The sequence below is a fragment of the Daldinia childiae genome (assembly GCF_008694065.1).
Source record: "Daldinia childiae strain JS-1345 chromosome Unknown Scaffold2, whole genome shotgun sequence".
NCBI classification, from domain to species: domain Eukaryota; kingdom Fungi; phylum Ascomycota; class Sordariomycetes; order Xylariales; family Hypoxylaceae; genus Daldinia; species Daldinia childiae.
Window position 1 is genome coordinate 2,832,102 of NW_022984643.1, and position 19,520 is coordinate 2,851,621.

Genomic DNA, 19,520 nt, shown 5'->3' on the forward strand with positions numbered 1-19,520 from the left:
AGAAGACTTTGAAGAGAGAGAAAACACTGTTATCCAGACCCTCGTTACCGAGAGTCGAGTTACAGAGAAACCCACAAGACCAGTTAACTCCAAGGCCGGATCCGGACTGTATCTACTATCTACTGGAATGCTAGGATAGATAGATAGCCAGTCTGGACCACGGTCATATGCGGCTATCACGCCTCACCCCCCTGTATAAACCCCTTCCTCCCGAGGCGGTAGACCTCTAATCTTGCCGCGGCATCTGGTTGGCCAGATTCATGTGCATCAGGGCATCGCGCTGCCACTCCTCTTCTTGTCCCGTACTACTTTGCCTGCGGGCCCATATAGCCTCGTTCGAAGCCTCGCGGCTGTCGACACTCGGGAGGCGGATCTGTGGTGGCTGCGGGTATTGTCTCATCGGCATGCCCCCGTTGCTGAAGCGGTCCATATCCACAATTCTTTCGTTGCTGGCGGAAAGGTCCACTGTTTGAGGCAAGGCCGACATCTTGTTCATCTGATGATCTAGCTCTTCCTGTTCCAAAATTTGTGGTGCGTGCTCCATATTTCTTAGAGAACTTGCTCCGGGGGCATTGTTACTTCGAACGCTGCCCACACTAGCACGGTGGTTCTCGCCCGCTCCATCACCGCCCTCCACACTATCGGAGTCTGGGTCGCGGATCGCGAACTGCGCGACTGTACGCATCTTTCGAGTAACCCAACTAGCTAAAATCTTGCCGCGTTGCTTCTCACCGAGTCGACTACGAGGGAAATCACCCTTGTTCACAAAGGCAACTATATCAACTACTATCTGGTGATCGTTGAGAATAGCATCTACGATGACGGGGACGATAGATGCAAGATAAGCCTTGCGTGACACTTCGACAAGGACGACTACGAGACCACCTGCTTGGAAGACGGCACTAGATATTATGTTAGCCTTGAGCGATCACTTCTTCGACAAGAGTTGAACTTACCAGCCACCAGGAACGATGTTTCGATGGGATCTCTCAACCGAGGCCTCTATATCCATCGGGAAATGGCTTAAACCGTTAATCTCGAAAGTCTCGCCAATGTTACCCAGTACGAAAAGGACCTGCATATCTACTTGGGCCCCACCCGGTCCAATAGGCCGACTGACGTTATGCAGAAAGCCGAGATCTCCAGTTCGGACATAACTGATGTTGGGATCGCCATCTATAGTGCGTCCGTCGAAGCGTTCTGCGTCAAAGGGATCTCTGGAACCGTAGAACGCCTTCACACATGCTTCTGAATCGACCCAGATCTCCCCATACTCCCCGTCCGTACAGAGGAGCCGGCTCTCGGGATTGACGATGGCTATTTGGGTTGAAACCGGTACCATACCGGAGTCTTGAACTAATAGGGCCTTCGGATCCGAGTCTGGATCCACAGGAACGATTAACCCTCTGCGAAGAGCCCGCTGGTCAAGCCAAAGCTCGATAGGCTCGATGCACATATACGACCGCGACGCAACCATCGGATTTAGCACATGTGAGTATACCGTATTTATAGCCGTCCTATCAAGGCCAGTGGCCGCGAAATGAAGTCTGACCTTTTGGAATACGTCGACGCGAGGCCTTCCCTCGGCCGAGATCATCATGTTCTTTAGCTCGTGCATAGCAAAGCCCTTGCCGGGCATCGTATTCATAGCGTGGTCGAGCATCTGGGGCGTTGCATACGTGTCTTTTATCTTATAACGGCTCAGGGTTAAGAAGAGTGAGATAGGGTTTTGCGCAAACTCCACGGGCGAAAGTAGGTAAGTAGGCGTGCCTATATAGATACCCATCAGACACGAGTGGATAAAGCCTAATCCTGTGGTGCTTCTGACGCAGCCGAGCACCGGTCTCGAACTCGTCATCTGGCAAGTTTCCTTTTGAACCTTGCACATCCCTAAAATAGTATCGTGGCCAAGTTGCACCGAAATTCTGCGCTGATCTGGTGTCCAATACGCCCAGATTATAACAGGATATCCTGGTTGTATCCAGGCAGGATCGACGGTAATACCAAGGTCACGGAGACCACTATTCTGCTTAGGTGGTTTCGAGGTATTGAATACGCTCGGGACAGTGATCTTGAGGAACTGGGCGGATTGTTTGATATGCTGGGAGACAGCCTTCGACTTAAGGAGGTGATCTACCTCATTATTAACAAGTACAGCTTTGATGCCATAGTCATTAATGAGATGGAGGAAAGCCGGTACATCTTCGTTCAATCGTCGCTCGTCCATCGGTGCAGTTGGTATGATGACAGCACCGAGGTTAATGCATGCATGGACGGCGAAAATATAATCTTCGGAATGCGTATACATGAGCATGATGTGGTCACGGGGCCGTATTCTAGCCTTGTTACGGAGATACAGGGCCACAGCAGCAACTCTAGTATCAAACTTTTTCCACGTAATGCCTTTCCCTTCCTTACCCCTGCCGTCGATAGTGCAATAGGAGAGCTCTTCCGGCTGTCGTGCTACTCGCCATTGGATGAGATCTGTGATGCTTGAGAAGTTATTTAATGGCGTAGATGTACGATCGTCAATGACAACCTCGCGTCTGTCAATTCCTGAATATTGCTTGTCAGCAGGTCCAAGGAAGTCTCCTCGAGCGTCTGATGCCGTGGGCGACCAAATACCACCCATAGGGTCTACCCCAATAGGCAGGTTTAGCACTGCATGTTCGACGCCAAATTTTACATGAACACATGGCAGATTACCGAGATCGAACTCTCTGCGGCACAGCATGTTTCCTATCTCTCGCCTACCGTTTTTCGTCACACGAGGTAAGGAGTTCGGTGCCGTGATCATAACGCAATAAACCCTTAGGTGATGTTCTTGCATAAGAACATCCATGCATCTTTCTGAGAGCGTGTCTAGCAACGCGGTGTCTAGCTGCCTAGGCGGAGCACCGGACGTTGCTGGAGCTGTTGAAGCTGCCGACGACTCTAGTACTACTATTGGTAGATGCTCATCATTGACAAAGACGTCAAATGCGGAACAATCAAATACTTGCTTGTTCAGATTTCGAAGGATGCTGACAATAATGTGCTGCACGAAGAAATATCGATGCTCAGCAACCTCGTGGCCATGCTCAACCCACTCGACCTTCTGTCGGATACGGTCTTCATATAATCCAAGCACGAAGATTTTGCCTTCAATCACGGTCCCAAGAAGACCGGTCCTGAGGAACTCGGGCTCTACCGGTGTAGGCGTCGGGTCTCCGGGTTCGAATTTGTAGGGTCTCGCATGAAAGATCTGCTCTGTATGCTTAGGCAACGCCCAAAACCCTCCGGATAAAGAAGGAGAATCCACCCAAATCTCTCCAATAGAATGTGGAGAGGTCAGAAGTCCCGTTTCAGGGTCAACGACAGCGAGAGTAGCATCTGGGATAGGATATCCAAAGGCACCAACCCGGACGGTGCCTAGTTCGGTATTCGCCTTCTTCCGAGCATCCTCTCCTATGGCTACTACGACGACTTCGTTCGTCTTGAGCGCTTCTCGGTCTAGCAGAACTTCACTGAGATCATTCTTAGCGTCGTGCTCTTTCGTAGTCGTCGTACCGCCCCCGAGAAGACTTCCAAACCCATTCGATGGCGCTGGCTTATCCTTCTCCTTATCTTTCTCCTTTTCCTTTTCCTTCTCTTTTTCTTTGTCCTTCTCTTCCTCCCTGTCGGTTTCCGAACCGGAATCGGCGTCAATATCTAATTTCAATGGACATCCCATGCGCTCTTCGCCACCTAACCAATCTCGGACGCTGATAACCATGCCTCCGTGTTCAGGCAAACATAGCATCGGGGCAACGACTTCCCTAGCCCTAGGGTTTCGTAGAGGTCGAAGCCATCGATCGGCTAATACTTCGTGAAACTCACTATCCACCGTCAAGGTATCGATTAGACAAAGCTTGACATACTGAAAGTTTGGCTCCATGCCCTTCTTGAAATTTCGAGTAGTCATAGGATCTTGTTGGTAGTTGAAGGCAGCAGTTCTCAGGCCGGGATAGTCGGCAACCATAAGCGTAGCCTTATATTTAGTAATGAGGTGAGCATAGAGACCGGGAGAGTTTACCGCTTTATTCTCTACCCATACAGTCGTATGGCCGCTATAGACATTAAGAAGGACACCCAGAATCATACCGATGCCCTGACGAGGATCAAGGTAGGATAAAATAATTTCACTGCTGGCGCCCCCTCCTATTAGGCGTCCATTCTTATCTCTAAGGGTACGATTGAAGGTGTCGTTGGACCCATTAGGGACTGTCTGAACTATAGCACTTAGACAGGCCATTTGGTGCATTATAGTGCGATGGCTAAGTACCACACCCCGAAGATCTCCTGTCGGGGCTCTGGAGAATTCAATATATGCTAGATCAGGGACGGATAAAGGGGGTACGTCATCCTTCTTCTTCGGATGATAGCTTCCAAATTCATTAGTTTTCCACCATTCAACACCTTTAGGCCAGTTCAATTTCTGCGTAGTGATATCTCGCTGAAATGATTTCAAGTTATTGTCGGTAGTTAAGGCTAAATGCGCCTGCGTGGAAGTTAAGATGAGGTTTAACTTTGGGTAGTCCTGTAAGTCATTAATAGGAACTGCCACAACGCCCGCGATAAAACAGCCTAGGAGGGCGATTGCGAAGTCGATAATCTCCGAATCCCTGTAAATAAGAGCAACGCGGTCCCCACGATATAACGAACTTTTGTCTCGAATGACTTGTGCTACTTTCTCTGCTCGAGAAGCGAGCTTGTCCCAAGTAATAGATGCTATCTCCTTCCCCTTACTATCGAGCACCCAATATGCCGGAAGCTTCCCAGTAGTGCGCCCCCTGTGTCTTAGCACAGCAGCAATGTTGTCGAAATTCGACATAGCAGTATTTTCATCGTGCGGGTCATGGATAGCAAATGGTAGTTCTCGGGGGTCGAGGGGCATCTGATACTCCAGCGCCTCAGGGGGAGGCAAATCGCTCGCAGTAAGCATGGGCGGGGCCATAGCAGCGGTAGGTGAGAAGGCATCACTAGATGAATATCTGTGTGCGCCTCCGCCATATTCGCCGCCGCCGCCGCCGCCGCCACCGCCGCCTCCACCGGGACCATGGTCGTATGCTTGTTGACCGGCAAAATCGGAAAAATACACCTGGGAGTCTACCATTGTGCCGGTCCGGCTGTCATAAGGGTTTGGCGGTTGGGCTCCATACCCTCCTTGGTGTTCCGGTTTAAAGGCATAATCCCCCGAAACCATCGTCCCCGACCGCGTGGGAGAGTCAGAAACCATCGTTTGAGCATAGCTGGGAACAGGGTTAAGGAATAGCGAATCACGCTGGCTCAAGGCTGGACGCTGTTCGGCCAAAGGTCCGCCTGGTCGTAGTAACCCGGCCGGATGCTCGGCGCCATAGGGAGGACCTGAACTAGATATTCCAGTCGATTGGGGTCGCCAATCGACGGGAGATGTGATAGTCGAGGGGGAATATGCGTCATTGGAATCTGGATTAGCGGTATTTAAAGCGGCATATGCTGCGTCTCTATGCCCTTCGCTCGTATTAGGGGGATCATCGTCGACAGTGTGTATTCGTAAGCCTCCAGTAGCATCAGCCAATGCGCCGGGGCCTAGATATTGCGAGAGTAGTTGGGTCCTTCGTTTTTGAAAGCTATAGGCGAAATGAGACGTGTTAGCATGACTAAAGATGAAAGTTGTATACGATGGCACATCAAGAAGAAGGTCTAATGATATGTACTAATAGCATTAAAGACAAAACCTTACCCCTTCTCTGTAATGTCGCCTTCCTATACCAGGACTCGTAGTTAGTTTGCGTTCAATGGCATCGCTTGTGAACATGTTGGGTCTCGTACCCCGCCGCTGCTGGCGGGCGGTAAGGGTATCGCGAGCCGAATAACGGGAGAAATAAATGACACCAGCGTACCTCGAGCTCTCTCTCCAATTCGTCCAACTTCTCTTGCAGATCCGGATTCAATTGCGCCATATCGATTTATCGTCGTTTAACACAAAATGGAAGAAGCGCGCAAAGGTTGACGACAGTCTTGTCCACCGGATTACCCGATTCAAAAACGATTCAAGAAAAGCGAGAGGCCCGTGACGTCAAATTGTTTTGGGGGCGAGAGATATTGATCTTTCTTCCTCTTCAACCTATCGCAACAACAAGATATACCAACCAATAATATCTCGGTCAGATATAAAAATAGGGTATCATGGCAATGCAACACAGCAGTGAACTGCGAGTTGGGCAGATATGTATTTGGAAAAAGGATTATTAAAAAGGTTAAATGGGAACATGGAAACATGGAAGCATGGGAATAATTCCACTCTCTTCAGAAGTCTTCAGAACCCTGATGTTCTAAACTGTGGCTTCTAGGTACTTAGGTACATTAATCATAGGTACCTAATGTACGAAATGAGGTAGTTTGAGTACCTATTTTTACGAGCAAACCCCAAGTTTTACGCTGGCATATGCTGGCAATTGACTGTAATTGGTCGCAATTGGTCGTAATGAGGTTGCGAAGAGCATTGTACTGGGGCAATACGAACTTTGAATGTTCCAACCCACTAATGCCACCAGTGCCTGCGGTGCCTGGGAAGTAGTGGAACGGCCCTAGCAGCGCTTATCGAATACTTTACTTGATGTACTTATGCTGATGTTAGGCTATCTAGGATGTCACGAGACGTCCACGTTTTTACGAGCGGAGTACGGTAAAACCTATACGCCGCAAGTAGGTACTTAACAAAAAAAAAAAAACTATCTTTTTCTTTTTACTGTCAAATTTTTACTTCTCTTTTTTTTCTTTTGATCACTTTATTCCAATCATCAAAATTCACAACCGAATTAAAATGAGGATATATTTGGGATATAAGCAGATAACAAGCTTCTAACTTATCAACTTTGTTGTGATTAGAAAGCTCGTCGTTAGCCGAGTCTGACAACAAACCCCAAACTAGGTACCTATGAGCCGCTTCCTCCTTCAGCATGGAGTATTGGACAAGAGGCTTGATGTCATCCGCCACTCAATCTATATCCCTAGAAGGGACATGAACGGGGACAACTATTAACAACTCTTTTTTAATGACGTGACCCACAGAAGGGAATTTCTCCTTGCCTTTGTTAATGGACAAATATTTCATCCGCATAGAGCAATCCGTCTCCTGTTTGCCTACCTAATACTAGATGTCGGGTAATCGATATAACGACTACAATGTTACCGAGTAAGTTTATCTTCTTATTCAAACACGTTTATCTTATCCCCTGATGAAATCAACGCATTCACAGACCTGTTCTGAAATTCCTTGTTGAGAAAATGCATTGAGCTCTACTGATTATACATATCTTCTTGACGCAACGCTTATATTTTGTTGTACGCAACCCTTACTAACGAATAACACAGGCATCTAACATGGGTATCATGCCGTAAACTTACCTAGGCCCCCTTATCAACGTAGCTTCTCTTCAGGTGTAGTTTTCCTTGTGCCTATACGCATTGTTTCTTTGTAATAGATAATGTTGTTGTTATAAGAGATTCTTTCTATGGAAGTAACTTGTTTATTGTGCCTGAACAATGTCATACACAAACAATACTCCGCTCGGACTGCGATGAATTGTATATAGTTACGTAGTGCCGATCATCATGAATGGATTTTTTTTTTTTGACAGAGTAACTCTATTGGTTTTACCCCTGATCGACTTCTCATAGCAGTTTATTACCTTGGCGGTTTAGCAGAGCTGACCAACCTCGTCTATAAGCTGCGTCGAATTCAGGTCTCGCACTATTAGGTGACATACTACTCAACCAATGATGGGTTACGAGTCAAATCAGTACCCGGAGATGGAACCTCCGGATATGTACGGTGACACATCAAGCATTCTTCAAAATTTCGATTTTGATAATCCAACATTAACTACACAATTCGATACACTACCAGATTTCCTTGAACCGCCTGTCGCTCCAGCTGTCGGTCCACTTAACACTCACCCTTCTCACTTCCAGAACTTTGATCCGTCTCTTGCAGCACCGGAACCAATTCACTCGGTCTCTCAAGAGTTCGTAGACCCAAGTCTTCTAAGTAATACCGGTATTGTTGCAGTTCCTACCATCCAGCAAGAACAGTACAGTACGTATAATTCTATGAATATCGGTGGCCCTGTTGCCAACCACCATGATTTCACAGTCGCATCCCCAAACTATCCTATCAACTACACCCAGTATCCTCCACAGTTTTCACCGCCTCCTCAACCCTATCAACCCTATCAACCTCAATATCCGCAGCCACTTGATTCGTACCCAACTCCTCGCCGAATCAGCGACGTGAGTATATTAAGCTCGGAGTATGACGACGGCCAAGTAGAGAACGGAAAACGGGATATATATGCACTGAGAAGGAGCAGAATACCCTCACCAGTCCTCATTCCCCATTCACCTCCCTTGAAGCGCCCCATGAAGGGGCCCAATGGATTATCGCTAAAAAACGGCCAGATACCTAGAGTCACAAGGAAGAAAGACTCAAAACCGGATCCTCGGGAGTGGTATGGGGCCCCACCACCTCCCCCGGAGAGCTGGGGTCCAAGGGATAAAAATGGTCGTCCTCTTTTTAAGTACACGGAATGCGGAGAGCTTGAGAGGGGCAAAACGTATTCGGAACGCGAACTACGTAGGTATCTCTACGGCCCAAAACAAGACGACCTTTTTATGCAACCGAGACGATTACAAGGGGTGCCAGAGGTAGAGGATAAGATCCGCCAGGGTCTTACGTTGTGGATTGGTTGGGTCGCTCCTCAGTCCAATGATAGATATCCCTACGGGACCCAATCTCAGAAGTGTCGATTTGCTGACTGTGAAGATCCTCAGAATACCATCAGGACGGGATTTCCGCGTATTATCCTTGATGAGCGGATGAATGATGACGGTGAGGTTATCAACCCTTACCATAATGCCGGGTATATGCATTTATATTGTTTTGAGCAGCATTTCGATCTCGTCGACGCCATGATTCACCTTGATATCCGCCCTGACGAAAGGAACTTCAAGCACGAGGATAATATCTTCAAGCTGACAAGGCATTTCTCTGATATGCGGAGCATAATCGACCTGTGGTGGTTCGACGAATATCCAAAGTTCGTCGAGGCTAGATCAAGGGGGAAGAGGCGAGATCACCGTAACTATAAGAACTCCCTAAGCTACCGGCTTGTTCTTCATGCACTTGAAAATAGCACTGATGCTCGTCTTAAATTACGCGAAGAGAGAGGTGGCGCTAATATGGCAAAGCACAAAGGAGACATCGCTAGACAAAAGTTCTTGAAGGAATGCAGAAATTTTGGGTTACTAGATGATAATGACGACCCAATCGCCGGTGCCCATTTACAGCTACCAGGGCTTATACTTCAAAAGCGCCAAGCAAAGAAATTAGCTAGAACAGTCGGACGTAAGGACACTCCAGAACCAGCAGAAGTCCTACCCCCACCGACCCTACCTTCACCGGCATCAAGTGGTTACCAAAGTGCCACGGACTGTCAACAGGATGCTGCCCATTCATCGCCATGCAGTACACACTTGTCAATTAATTCCTACTCTCCAGCAGCAAGGTCAAGTTCGCCGTATGCGTATTTGTCTCCAAAGCCAGTATCGCCGTCTCTTCCTCCTCCTCACCATCAACAGCCACCCTCAAGCCCTGTGATCTCGAGTCCCGTAGGGACCACGGCACGAAAGCGAGACAGGGACGAAGTGTTGATGGAAGATCAAAATATCGATTTATCCTACGATTCTATTCAAGATGACTCAAATAAAAAACCACGAATAAATCCTAGCCCAGCACCACCCTCAACGCCTCAACACGTGTATACCCCGGTACCAGATCACACGGGGCAATATGACGAGGTCAACAACGGGTTTGGTAATGTACCAGCGCCAACGGAGGCGAGCCATTCGCCAACTCCGCCTCCGAGTGAGCCTCTGGGTTTGAATACGGGTTCCGATATTGTTAGAGAGGGCGCGGAAGACAACCACGATGAAGGCGAAAAAGATGAAATTTCCGATGGCAATTCTGTCGAGTTTTTGGACAGTATGGAGTTCAACGAATCTGATGATCTTTTTGGCGGCTCTGCTGACGAAGCCGGACTCGCCGACCTAATCAGCTCCTGAGACAGTCCGTTATTGGACACAGCTGCCCTGGAGGCAGAGACCGGTCCAACGAATAGGCTGTCCACGTAGCTAATATCTTCAACGTACAGTCAATCTGAATTCATGGGAAAGCTAGGCGTTCCGGGACACAGGGGTGTCATTTGACCTTAGGACACGCATTGGGCTGGGCGCTTTGTGAGTAAGTTGTCCTTTCGTGTTGCCACGTCTCTGGCGAAGGAAGTTTGTCGAATATACGCGATACGGGGATGTATATATTTACATGCGCAGGCTAGTCTATATATGTCCATAAACGAAAATATAAAAAAAAAATGTCTTTCTACAACCGATGTCTTTCAACAACCGATTATGTTTTATGTTTTCCAACAACCGATATTGTTTACCCACCCACGATAATTTTCCTAGTCGTCATGTATATATGTATAGGTAGCGTATAAGTACGCATTCTCTCTATCCTTTAAGGTATTAAGTGGTTAGGTATTTTAAGTAGGGACTTAATGTATTATCTACTTCTGGATATTAAATATAAATGTGCCACGTCGAGAGTCAGTGATTAGAGACATCGTAGTAGACAACTTTAGATCAGATGCCCCTATTTTAGGGGTTTATTTTATATTTTATATATACCTAGATAGGTAACTATAATCCCGAGTCCTATACGGGTAACTGTTGACTCAGAGATGATGTGTGTGAATTGAACATCAGCTTGAACGGATCAAATTAGGTGAGTGCGTAGTTTGAATAGAGGTACACACCTGGTCTATATAAGTGATGGCCAGCTCTTAGCCCCGTCTTACCGCGCAAATAACGTCACTACGGTCGAGTTATTATTAGCTAGAACCACAATAATCGCATAACATCCGCTGTTAACATAGCGAGTAAGTACAATCTATCAATCCCAATGCGGCTTCTATTAAACGTAAATAAGACGTCGAATATGATACTGATATTACACTAAAAAATAGATGCGGTACCGAAACTAAGGTTAGAATAGGATCGGAAAAGGAAGGCCCAATTTTAAATCTGTGACAAGAAAAAAAACGGGTTGTGGTTAGCAAATAAAAATGTAGGATGAATGATGCGATTCGCATGTGAGGTAGAGTTGTAGATACCGGAGTGGCCGAGAGGAACACATATCAAGGTGGTACCGCTCCGTTGTTATCAGGTCCTAGTAGGTCCTAGCCGGCCCCTAGCTAAACGCTAAAACAAACCCAAAGAAACCAAAACTCGTTGTGCCTGCCCATACCGGAACTCGATTTGCGCTGCAGTGGAGTTTCCGATTAGCTGTGCCGCCTTCTGTTCACTATACGCTAGAACTGAATTGGATAAAAGCTACCTACAACTTACATACATACAACTTAGGGGCTTGCACACATCACTTAACCTTAAAGTCAGAAGATCCCAGTTCCCCAGATTTCCAGAATTAATTGTCCACATTGGGGGGGGGGGGAATATATCTTAAACCACTTCCGTCCAACATTTAAAATTTTTTTTTCTTTTCTTCTTCTTCTATTGTCACGGAGAAGCCGCCCGAAGAATTTACAAAGGTCAGACAATACCAAGAAAAGAAACAAGAGCTGGGATGAGAGAGCGGCGCTGGAATTCAAAGTCACGTGTGATATACTGAAGGGTTTAAGGTGGTAGATAACCTACCAAAAAGAACCGATGCCGTAGCTCCTTTGGGGACGAATAACGGCCTCAACGCTGTGTATCGCCTAAGCCACTTTCTCCAAACATTCTTTCGCATATCCAAGGGAAGGATTTAATTGCTAGAAGAGCATTCGTCACCCCCGGCGAGCGCAACCAACTATTCTTTACGCATCGGTGTCACTAGACAAGACGAGACAAAACAAGACAAAGGTGCTACGGAACCGTCGCAATTGCTACCAATTGTCGCAAGAGAATGGCTAGACAGGACAGGATGAGAAATGCAAGTCAGCCTGCCTTGCAGGTCATTGTGCTGGTAAGTAAAGCCGTTTCATCTCAATCTTAGTTTCATGAAATGCAACCTGTTTGGAACGACGACCTTTGATTCGCTAGCAGTACCAGCTGCTTACAACGCGACCCTCGACCACTTGGGTGTGAGCATGTGTACCTACGCATATGAAATATCCAATCTTAGCCCAAGGTTTTTGAGGTTGAATGAGATGTTGTACTGGCGTATGGTTGGATCGATCAATATGGGGGGGAACTTAATTGGTTCAACAATCTAAACGCTACCGATTCGACAAAATAAATACTTCGAGGCAATTTGGTCGCAAAAGTACCTATACTTATTTATTTATTGGATTCCATGTACCCATTTAAACAAATGATTATCCGGTCACCTTGGTTCCTCGGACTCTCTGGAAGAAGACAAAGCTTACTATCCTTCTGCCAGACTCGACGGCCGGTGAAAACAAATACGAAAGAGCAAACACCCCAAATCCTAAATTCAAGCCAAACCTAACTATCGGATATAAGAAAAATAGCAAATGTCACGTGTATTCGCTTGTCGATTATTTATTTTATCGGTTCTATCGATCTCTCCGGAAATAGTGACGTCACGGGAACCGTCTCTATCCATCTTGTACCTCGGGACCTGTGCACCGGTCCGGTCCTTAACTCGGCACACGCGCCGCAACGGTGACAGTTGACATTTGCTTCTCACACCGAGGGTCCCAGTTGGGATTAATATTGTGCTATTATGAATTATCGGTATGATGTAGATACTAACATTCAATTCTCATCTTAGGGAGCTAGTGGTGGACCACGGGAGGATAATGTCACCGCTTTCCTCGTACGGTCTGTTAGAACTAACTGGAGTCGTGGGTCGTTAGTTGCTCTCGATGGCGGCGTTCACCTCTCGGCCATCACTCAAATTCTCGAGGAGACGCAGCCACCGGGCCTTGGCTCTGATATTACATTACCACATGTCTTAAGGACAGGACCCTTTGCGGGCATGGAAATCCACTCTACCTCTGCGTCGGCTAACGCACTTGACGTATCAAAAAACCTTGTTGACTCGTACCTAATTACTCACCCTCATCTGGACCATATCAGCGGATTCGTTCTCAACACCGCCGCTCCTCCAGGAACAAAACCAAAACGCATCGCCGGTCTGCCCTCCACCATCTCTGCGTTCAAGACACATATTTTCAACAATATTATCTGGCCCAATTTATCCGATGAGAATAATGGCGCCGGCCTCGTAACTTACATGCGTCTAGTCGAGGGAGGTAGCCCGGCTCTTGGCGAAGGGGCTGATAGAGGCTACCTAGAAGTTAGTGATGGTCTCACAGTTAAAGTCTTCAGCGTCAGCCACGGACATTGTATGGAGAAACATGACCATAGGGGTTCGATTTCTTCACGCTATGGGAGTACAGATGGGTCTCTAGTATCGCCGAGGGGTGTTGGTGGTGCCAATGGCGCCTCGGGATCGTCAGTTATCTTCAGGAACGTTGTTAGAACTCAATCCATAAGCGAAACCGAACGGGAAACAGAATGCGTCTACGATTCGAGCGCATACTTCATCCGGGATGCACTCAGCGGTCGCGAAGTCTTGATGTTCGGCGACGTGGAGCCCGATAGCCTCTCGTTGTCTCCAAGGAATATCGGAGTCTGGCTTGAAGCGGCTCCGAAGATCGCAACCGGACACCTCGCAGCGATATTTATCGAATGCTCGTACGACGACAGCCGGACGGATGACAGACTCTACGGCCATCTAACCCCGCGTTACATTATCCAAGAGATGCAGACACTTGCAGCAGAAGTCGAGAGAATTCGCCAGGTCCCAGCTAGGCTCGAGCCGACTAAGAAACGCAAGAGGGAGCTGGAAGAATCTGGCAGGAGAGCTAACAGAGCCATTGCAAGGGCTACTCACGGGCCCGTGCCGGTAGACGACGGGCCTGTGTCGCCGAAATCTATTCGGCCGCAAAAAAGCACGAGAACCGAGTCTAGTGAAAACAGCATTTCTTCGCATCTCATGGTTCCAACTGCCGAGATGAATTTGAAGGATGCTAGTATACTACGGGCTCCGAAGATGCCCAATGCTCTCCGAGGGCTATCGGTAGTTATCATCCATACTAAGGAAAACTTCGACGGCAAAGAACCGGCAGGAGACAAGATATTGAAAGAGATACTCGCACATGAGGAGAAGGCTAGACTAGGTTGCGAATATATCCTCTCGCGAAGGGGGCAGAGCCTCACCTTTTAATTTTTCCTTTGGTTGCATGTACGGCTGGGAAGGTGTTGGTAAATATAGCACTAGGTGTGTCAGCACGCAGTGTTTGCGGGATCGGGTTATACCTTTTTTATTTTATTTTTCTCTATGTGAGATAAGTTCGTTGAATTTGTTTCAACATCTGGGTTAAAAGTGCGGCACCGGCGTTTTAGGGATAAGCCGTCTTCGGGACTAAGGCAGGCTTTGTGGTTTCGATAGGCGTCAGGGACCAGATACCTAGATGAGGAGTTAGAGGGTAGTCATGGTGTAAGATGATGCGTATGAGTTGTATGAATTCAACGAGACGGACGATATTTTCGTTTAAAAAAATATTTGCTATTTCTTCATTCAATTATGATTGTTTGAAATCGTTATGATTATACTGCTTTGCGGTTTAGTAAATTAGATACCATCATAGAAAGGGGATTGTATTATGTCCTGGTGGTTTATAGTTTAGGGATCTGGTGTGAAATTTCTCTCGTTCCGATTCAACTTCGGGTACACTTTTGATCCCCGACTATCATTCAATCCTGGTTCTTCCCCCGAGTTCCCCGATTTAGAAACGTTCCGAGTAAGCGTTCCGAAATATTACATCACCACCCAAGCTAATAACAGAATGCTCTTTTCCGAAAAGGATTAATAGTCTTCTAAAAACTTCCAGGCGCAAACATTTATATATTAATAAACACGACCATTTGTAATCATTATTGGGAATCAAGGGATCATATAAGTGCTAAAAGTGGGAAGCCACCCTCCGTCGTTCCGCGCCGTCTCCTCCGGTAATCGGCTATCCCGTTACGCTGCATCTCTCGGTGATTATCACCCGCGTGTAGCCGCCCTGCGGTATTATAATATAACATTCCTCCCTTCATGCCGCCTCCTCACCACCGGAACTATTTCTTGGCAATCCGCACACTGCGAAGAAGAAGACCACCAACGCCGCGCTTTGTACTACTACGTAGAGTTTTTTCATCGGATTCGGTATTCGCCGCCAACAACAACAATAACAGGAACATGTCCGTCTCGACTCAGAACGAGGCCGCCATCAAGCGGAACCCGCATCCGGACTTCAAGAAAGTCGAGGCGTCGCGCCCGGACTGGGATAAGGACTCGCAGTTCCGGTATACCAAGACCGTCGCGCCCGACTGGCCTATCGGCTCCGGCGCCAACAGCCAGCGCGCCGCCGAGGCCGACGGCAAGAAACACGTGTGCATCGACCCGTACGAGGCCGGGCGCCCCTCCACCGCCAACTACAAGCTGCTCATCAGCGGCATCGTGCCGCGGCCCATCGGCTTCGTGTCGTCGCAAGCGGCGGACGGCAGCGCGCGCAACCTAGCGCCGTTCTCGTACTTCAACATGGTGAGCCACGACCCGCCGGTGTTCGCGCTGGGCGTGGCGGCCACGCTCGCCGCGCCCAAGGACACCCTGCGCAACATCCTGGATAGTCGGGAGTGCGTCGTCAGCATCATCGGCGAGGACTTCCTCGAGGCGGCCAACGCGGCGAGCGTGGACGCGCCCTACGGCGCTAGCGAGTGGGACGTCAGCGGCCTGACGCCCGTGCACGACACCCTCGACGTCAAGGCCCCTAGGGTCAAGGAGGCCGTGTTCAGCGTCGAGTGCAGGCTCGACAGCGTGCGCGAGTTCGAGAGCCGCGCGGAGCCGGGGAAGAAGACGGGGTGTCTGGTGCTGCTCGAGGGCACGCGGTTCTGGGTCCGCGAGGACGCGGTTAATGAGGAGAGAAGCTTGATCGATCCGGCGGTGCTTAGGCCGGTGAGCAGGCTGGGGGGGATCACGTATGCGCGTGTTACGGAGGCGGTGGAGATTCAGAGGCCGAGGTTTAGGGAGGATGTTGGTGGGGCGGAGGGGTTGGAGAAGTTGAAGGGGAAGGGGGAGGGGGAGGGGGAGCATAAGTCTGCATAGGACTTGACTACCCGGGGCTAGAGAGTATGGCTTATTAGGGGTTTGTTTCAGTTATTTGAGACTCGGTAGTATGCTTAGACGACTAGATAGAAGGTGTATCATCTAGAGCGTGGAGTACGAGGTGAAGATGCTTGAGTCTAGATGTATTATCTTATTTAAAGTAGCATAGCGGAGAGACTAAGATAGATGCTTATACAATACAGTATAGTATAATTACTCTATCCCTAGAATACAAAAGGGGCTGGGTATAAGTGCCTGTGATAATAACAAATCGAAGCTTGAACACGATAGCTAACTTATATTTCTAAAAATAGCTAGGTACACACTGTTTCTTTCATCTCAAATTCGTTTAGACAGTAAGTAGGGATCAAAGCCAAAATGTATCTAACGTCTTTATGAATTGGTAATAGGTGGTGACTGTGTAGCGAAGAAAAGCTTGATAGTTTACCACGGTACCATTAGCCTAAGCCAGGATTACATTATAGCAGTGACCCCAGCTATTCACCCCAGATCATGCGGGGAACTATCCAGGTTAGTTGTGGGGGAACAGGGTTGGAGTTCTTAAATATTGATCCTATCATATAATAAAACTCATCGAATAGCTCTACTTTAAGACTTATCCCCTGATGCTAAGTAGGATTCAGTCCTACCTTTAGAGGCTCGATGAAGACTAATCTGTCAACCAACGACCTGGCACCGCTGTAATATTGGCCGACCGGCCGAGATCTCCAGGAATCTATAGCAAACCCCACAGATCATCCACCTATCGCCGTGATATATCTTCCCGGCATCTTGGTTCGGGGTCTTCGCTTCGTGCCGTTTCGAGCCCGAATGTGTGAACCTTACAACTTTTATACTAAACATCTGTAGAGAATATATAGATACCACCTCTGGGCTTTCTTCATTTTGATAGATACTGGGAAGACTGATGCTTGGAGCTTGGGCTATCAGACGGATAGCTTTCAACGAATTGCTCCTATAGCATTTCGAAGATGCAGCTCAACTCACTGAGCTCGCTTATAGCTGTGCTTGCTCTTCTTCCGCCAGCACTTGCGACAGGACTCGCCAAGATCCCATCTCGTCCCAATGTCGTACCAGGCCCTTACAACGCCGGCAGATCCATGCCACTCTCGCCTCCGCGTGAAGAAGGGCGGTACTGCCATGTGAAACAAGGATGTAGCACGAAGCGCGACGATGCACCGCATATACTGCAAGCCCTGCAGGAATGCAACGACGGTGGCACCGTGGTATTCGACAAGTCATACCAGATTGGCTCACCGCTGGATCTCAATTTTCTCAAGCACATCGACATCATCATCACCGGCTCCATCGCTTTCGACGACTCTGACGTGTACTATTGGCAGAACAACAGCTTCAAGTACGAGTTCCAGAATCAGAGCGTGTTTTGGAAGCTCGGTGGAGAGGATGTCAATATATATGGCGATCTAACTCTGGAGGAGGGTAAGAGTGTTATTGATGGGAAGGGTCAGGCATATTGGGAAGAGTTGCAGACTAATAAGGCCGTGAGTACCTATACTTACGATAACTTCGGTATAGTATTTACATTAGATAGCAATACATTATTAACTCTAAGATTTGTAGTTGTATCGGCCTATGCTCTTTGCCTTCGACGGCATGAAAGGGGCCACCATGTCGAATCTACGGATGCGCAACCCGCCAAACGTAAGTGATTGCATTGACGACACTTGACTATTAATACCGATAACTCTTGGCTGATATGGTTATAGTGGTTTAATATTATTGCGAATAGTTCCGACATCATCGTTAGCAACATGGATCTTCGCGCAGAGGTAAAATAATTCTCACCCAGAAATGCTACAGGTATTAACAGCTATAGTCTCTCAACGGTGTGAAGATTTCCAACTCGGATGGCTGGGACACCTACCGTTCCGATCGAGTAGTAATACAAGATTCTTTTATTCGAAACACCGATGGTATGTATAGATAGCACTTAACTGTTCTACATGATTGTTAACTTATAAGACTGCGTGTCCTTCAAACCAAACAGCACCAACGTTGTCATCCAAAACTTGGAGTGCATCGGTTCTCATGGTATTAGCATTGGTTCTATCGGCCAATACGTAAACCAAACCGACATTGTCGAGAACTTGCACATCTATAATATCTCCATGACTAACGCTAGTGACTTCGCGAGAATAAAGGTGTGGCCCGGTACGCAGACTAACTTCCAGACTCATCTCGTCGGCGGTGGGGGATCCGGCTACGTTCGAAACGTCACGTATGATCTTCTTCACAGCATTAATAACGATAGAGCCATCACTATCACGCAGTGTTATGGACAGAGCAACAAGACATTGTGTAATGAGTTTCCGGTAGGTGTCGCAGGAGACTAGAAAGCCTTATATTAAGACACATTCGCAATACTAATTTTTAAATATGCAGGCCAATTTAACTATCGAAGACGTGACCATGAAGAATATATACGGAACGACGTCCGCGAAGTTGGACCCGCAAGCAGGTTCGCTTGTATGCAGCGCACCAGATGTAAGTTCTAAGATCTAACGTATCTTGAAGCAAGGCAGTAAGGTATGCTAACCCGAATGCCAAAATCAGCGATGTAGCAATATCAAAATCGAAAATATCACGGTCACGGTTCCAAGTGGAGAGTCCCCTGTTTACGAATGTAGGAATATGGACGACGGCTTGCTGCAACTGACTTGTGTTGCGGAGTCCGAAGAAGACAGGGATACCGAGCAAGGTTAGGGGATGCGTCTTGTTGAAATCTCTATATTTTCGAATAAATAATAAATAGGAGTATATATTTCTATAATGTTGATGGGAAGGGAAACATGTATAAACTACCCTCTTCTCATACGAGAGATGCATTATATTTCCTTAAATTAATGCAGTTTATAACTGGATCTATACCCTATAGCTATATTCAAGAGGTCAACCAACGATATGTTGACTTGAATATATATATGCATAGTGATAATATTAGAATAGAATTGGTTATCCGTAATAACCATTTACAACATGTACAAGTTCGGTATTCAAGATCATGTCAAAAACTGACGCTAGCCGCACCAATACGACGCTGAACGTCAAGTCAGGGTCGAGCGACTATATAGAACATGCCACTGCCGATCGATCAGGGGCTTCGGCATAATAACCGCATTAAGATATATGTACAAGCATTAACACGAGCCACGATCCCGTCGCTGCATTGACGCTTTCCCGCCCTCCTTCTATTTTCGTGCTGGCATCTAACTGACATCGTCCATAGCCCGACCTA

The 19,520-nt window shown here is 47.6% G+C and overlaps 5 protein-coding genes across 5 annotated transcripts; 4 read left to right on the plus strand and 1 right to left on the minus strand.

Moving 5' to 3' along the window:
• Nucleotides 1-226: 226 nt before the first annotated feature.
• Nucleotides 227-5,963, minus strand: GL218_01679 (uncharacterized protein; the record flags this gene model as incomplete). The annotated part of the gene is made up of 4 exons (XM_033578158.1): nt 227-902; nt 957-5,630; nt 5,744-5,766; nt 5,904-5,963. 4 exons carry the CDS (start codon nt 5,961-5,963, stop codon nt 227-229), a joined length of 5,433 nt encoding a protein of 1,810 aa, XP_033439010.1.
• Nucleotides 5,964-7,782: 1,819 nt separating this feature from the next.
• Nucleotides 7,783-10,125, plus strand: GL218_01680 (uncharacterized protein; the record flags this gene model as incomplete). Its single annotated transcript, XM_033578159.1, has 1 exon — nt 7,783-10,125. The coding sequence occupies one exon, from the start codon at nt 7,783-7,785 to the stop codon at nt 10,123-10,125; it is 2,343 nt and encodes a 780-aa protein (XP_033437841.1).
• Nucleotides 10,126-12,025: 1,900 nt separating this feature from the next.
• Nucleotides 12,026-14,317, plus strand: GL218_01681 (3',5'-cyclic-nucleotide phosphodiesterase; the record flags this gene model as incomplete). The annotated part of the gene is made up of 2 exons (XM_033578160.1): nt 12,026-12,085; nt 12,857-14,317. The coding sequence occupies 2 exons, from the start codon at nt 12,026-12,028 to the stop codon at nt 14,315-14,317; spliced, it is 1,521 nt and encodes a 506-aa protein (XP_033437840.1).
• Nucleotides 14,318-15,337: 1,020 nt separating this feature from the next.
• GL218_01682 (uncharacterized protein) lies at nt 15,338-16,243 on the plus strand (the record flags this gene model as incomplete). The annotated part of the gene is made up of 1 exon (XM_033578161.1): nt 15,338-16,243. The coding sequence occupies one exon, from the start codon at nt 15,338-15,340 to the stop codon at nt 16,241-16,243; it is 906 nt and encodes a 301-aa protein (XP_033437843.1).
• A 992-nt stretch (nt 16,244-17,235) lies between these two features.
• GL218_01683 (Exopolygalacturonase X-1) lies at nt 17,236-18,988 on the plus strand (the record flags this gene model as incomplete). The annotated part of the gene is made up of 7 exons (XM_033578162.1): nt 17,236-17,766; nt 17,846-17,926; nt 17,992-18,054; nt 18,102-18,198; nt 18,248-18,597; nt 18,668-18,769; nt 18,839-18,988. The coding sequence occupies 7 exons, from the start codon at nt 17,236-17,238 to the stop codon at nt 18,986-18,988; spliced, it is 1,374 nt and encodes a 457-aa protein (XP_033437842.1).
• Nucleotides 18,989-19,520: the final 532 nt, after the last annotated feature.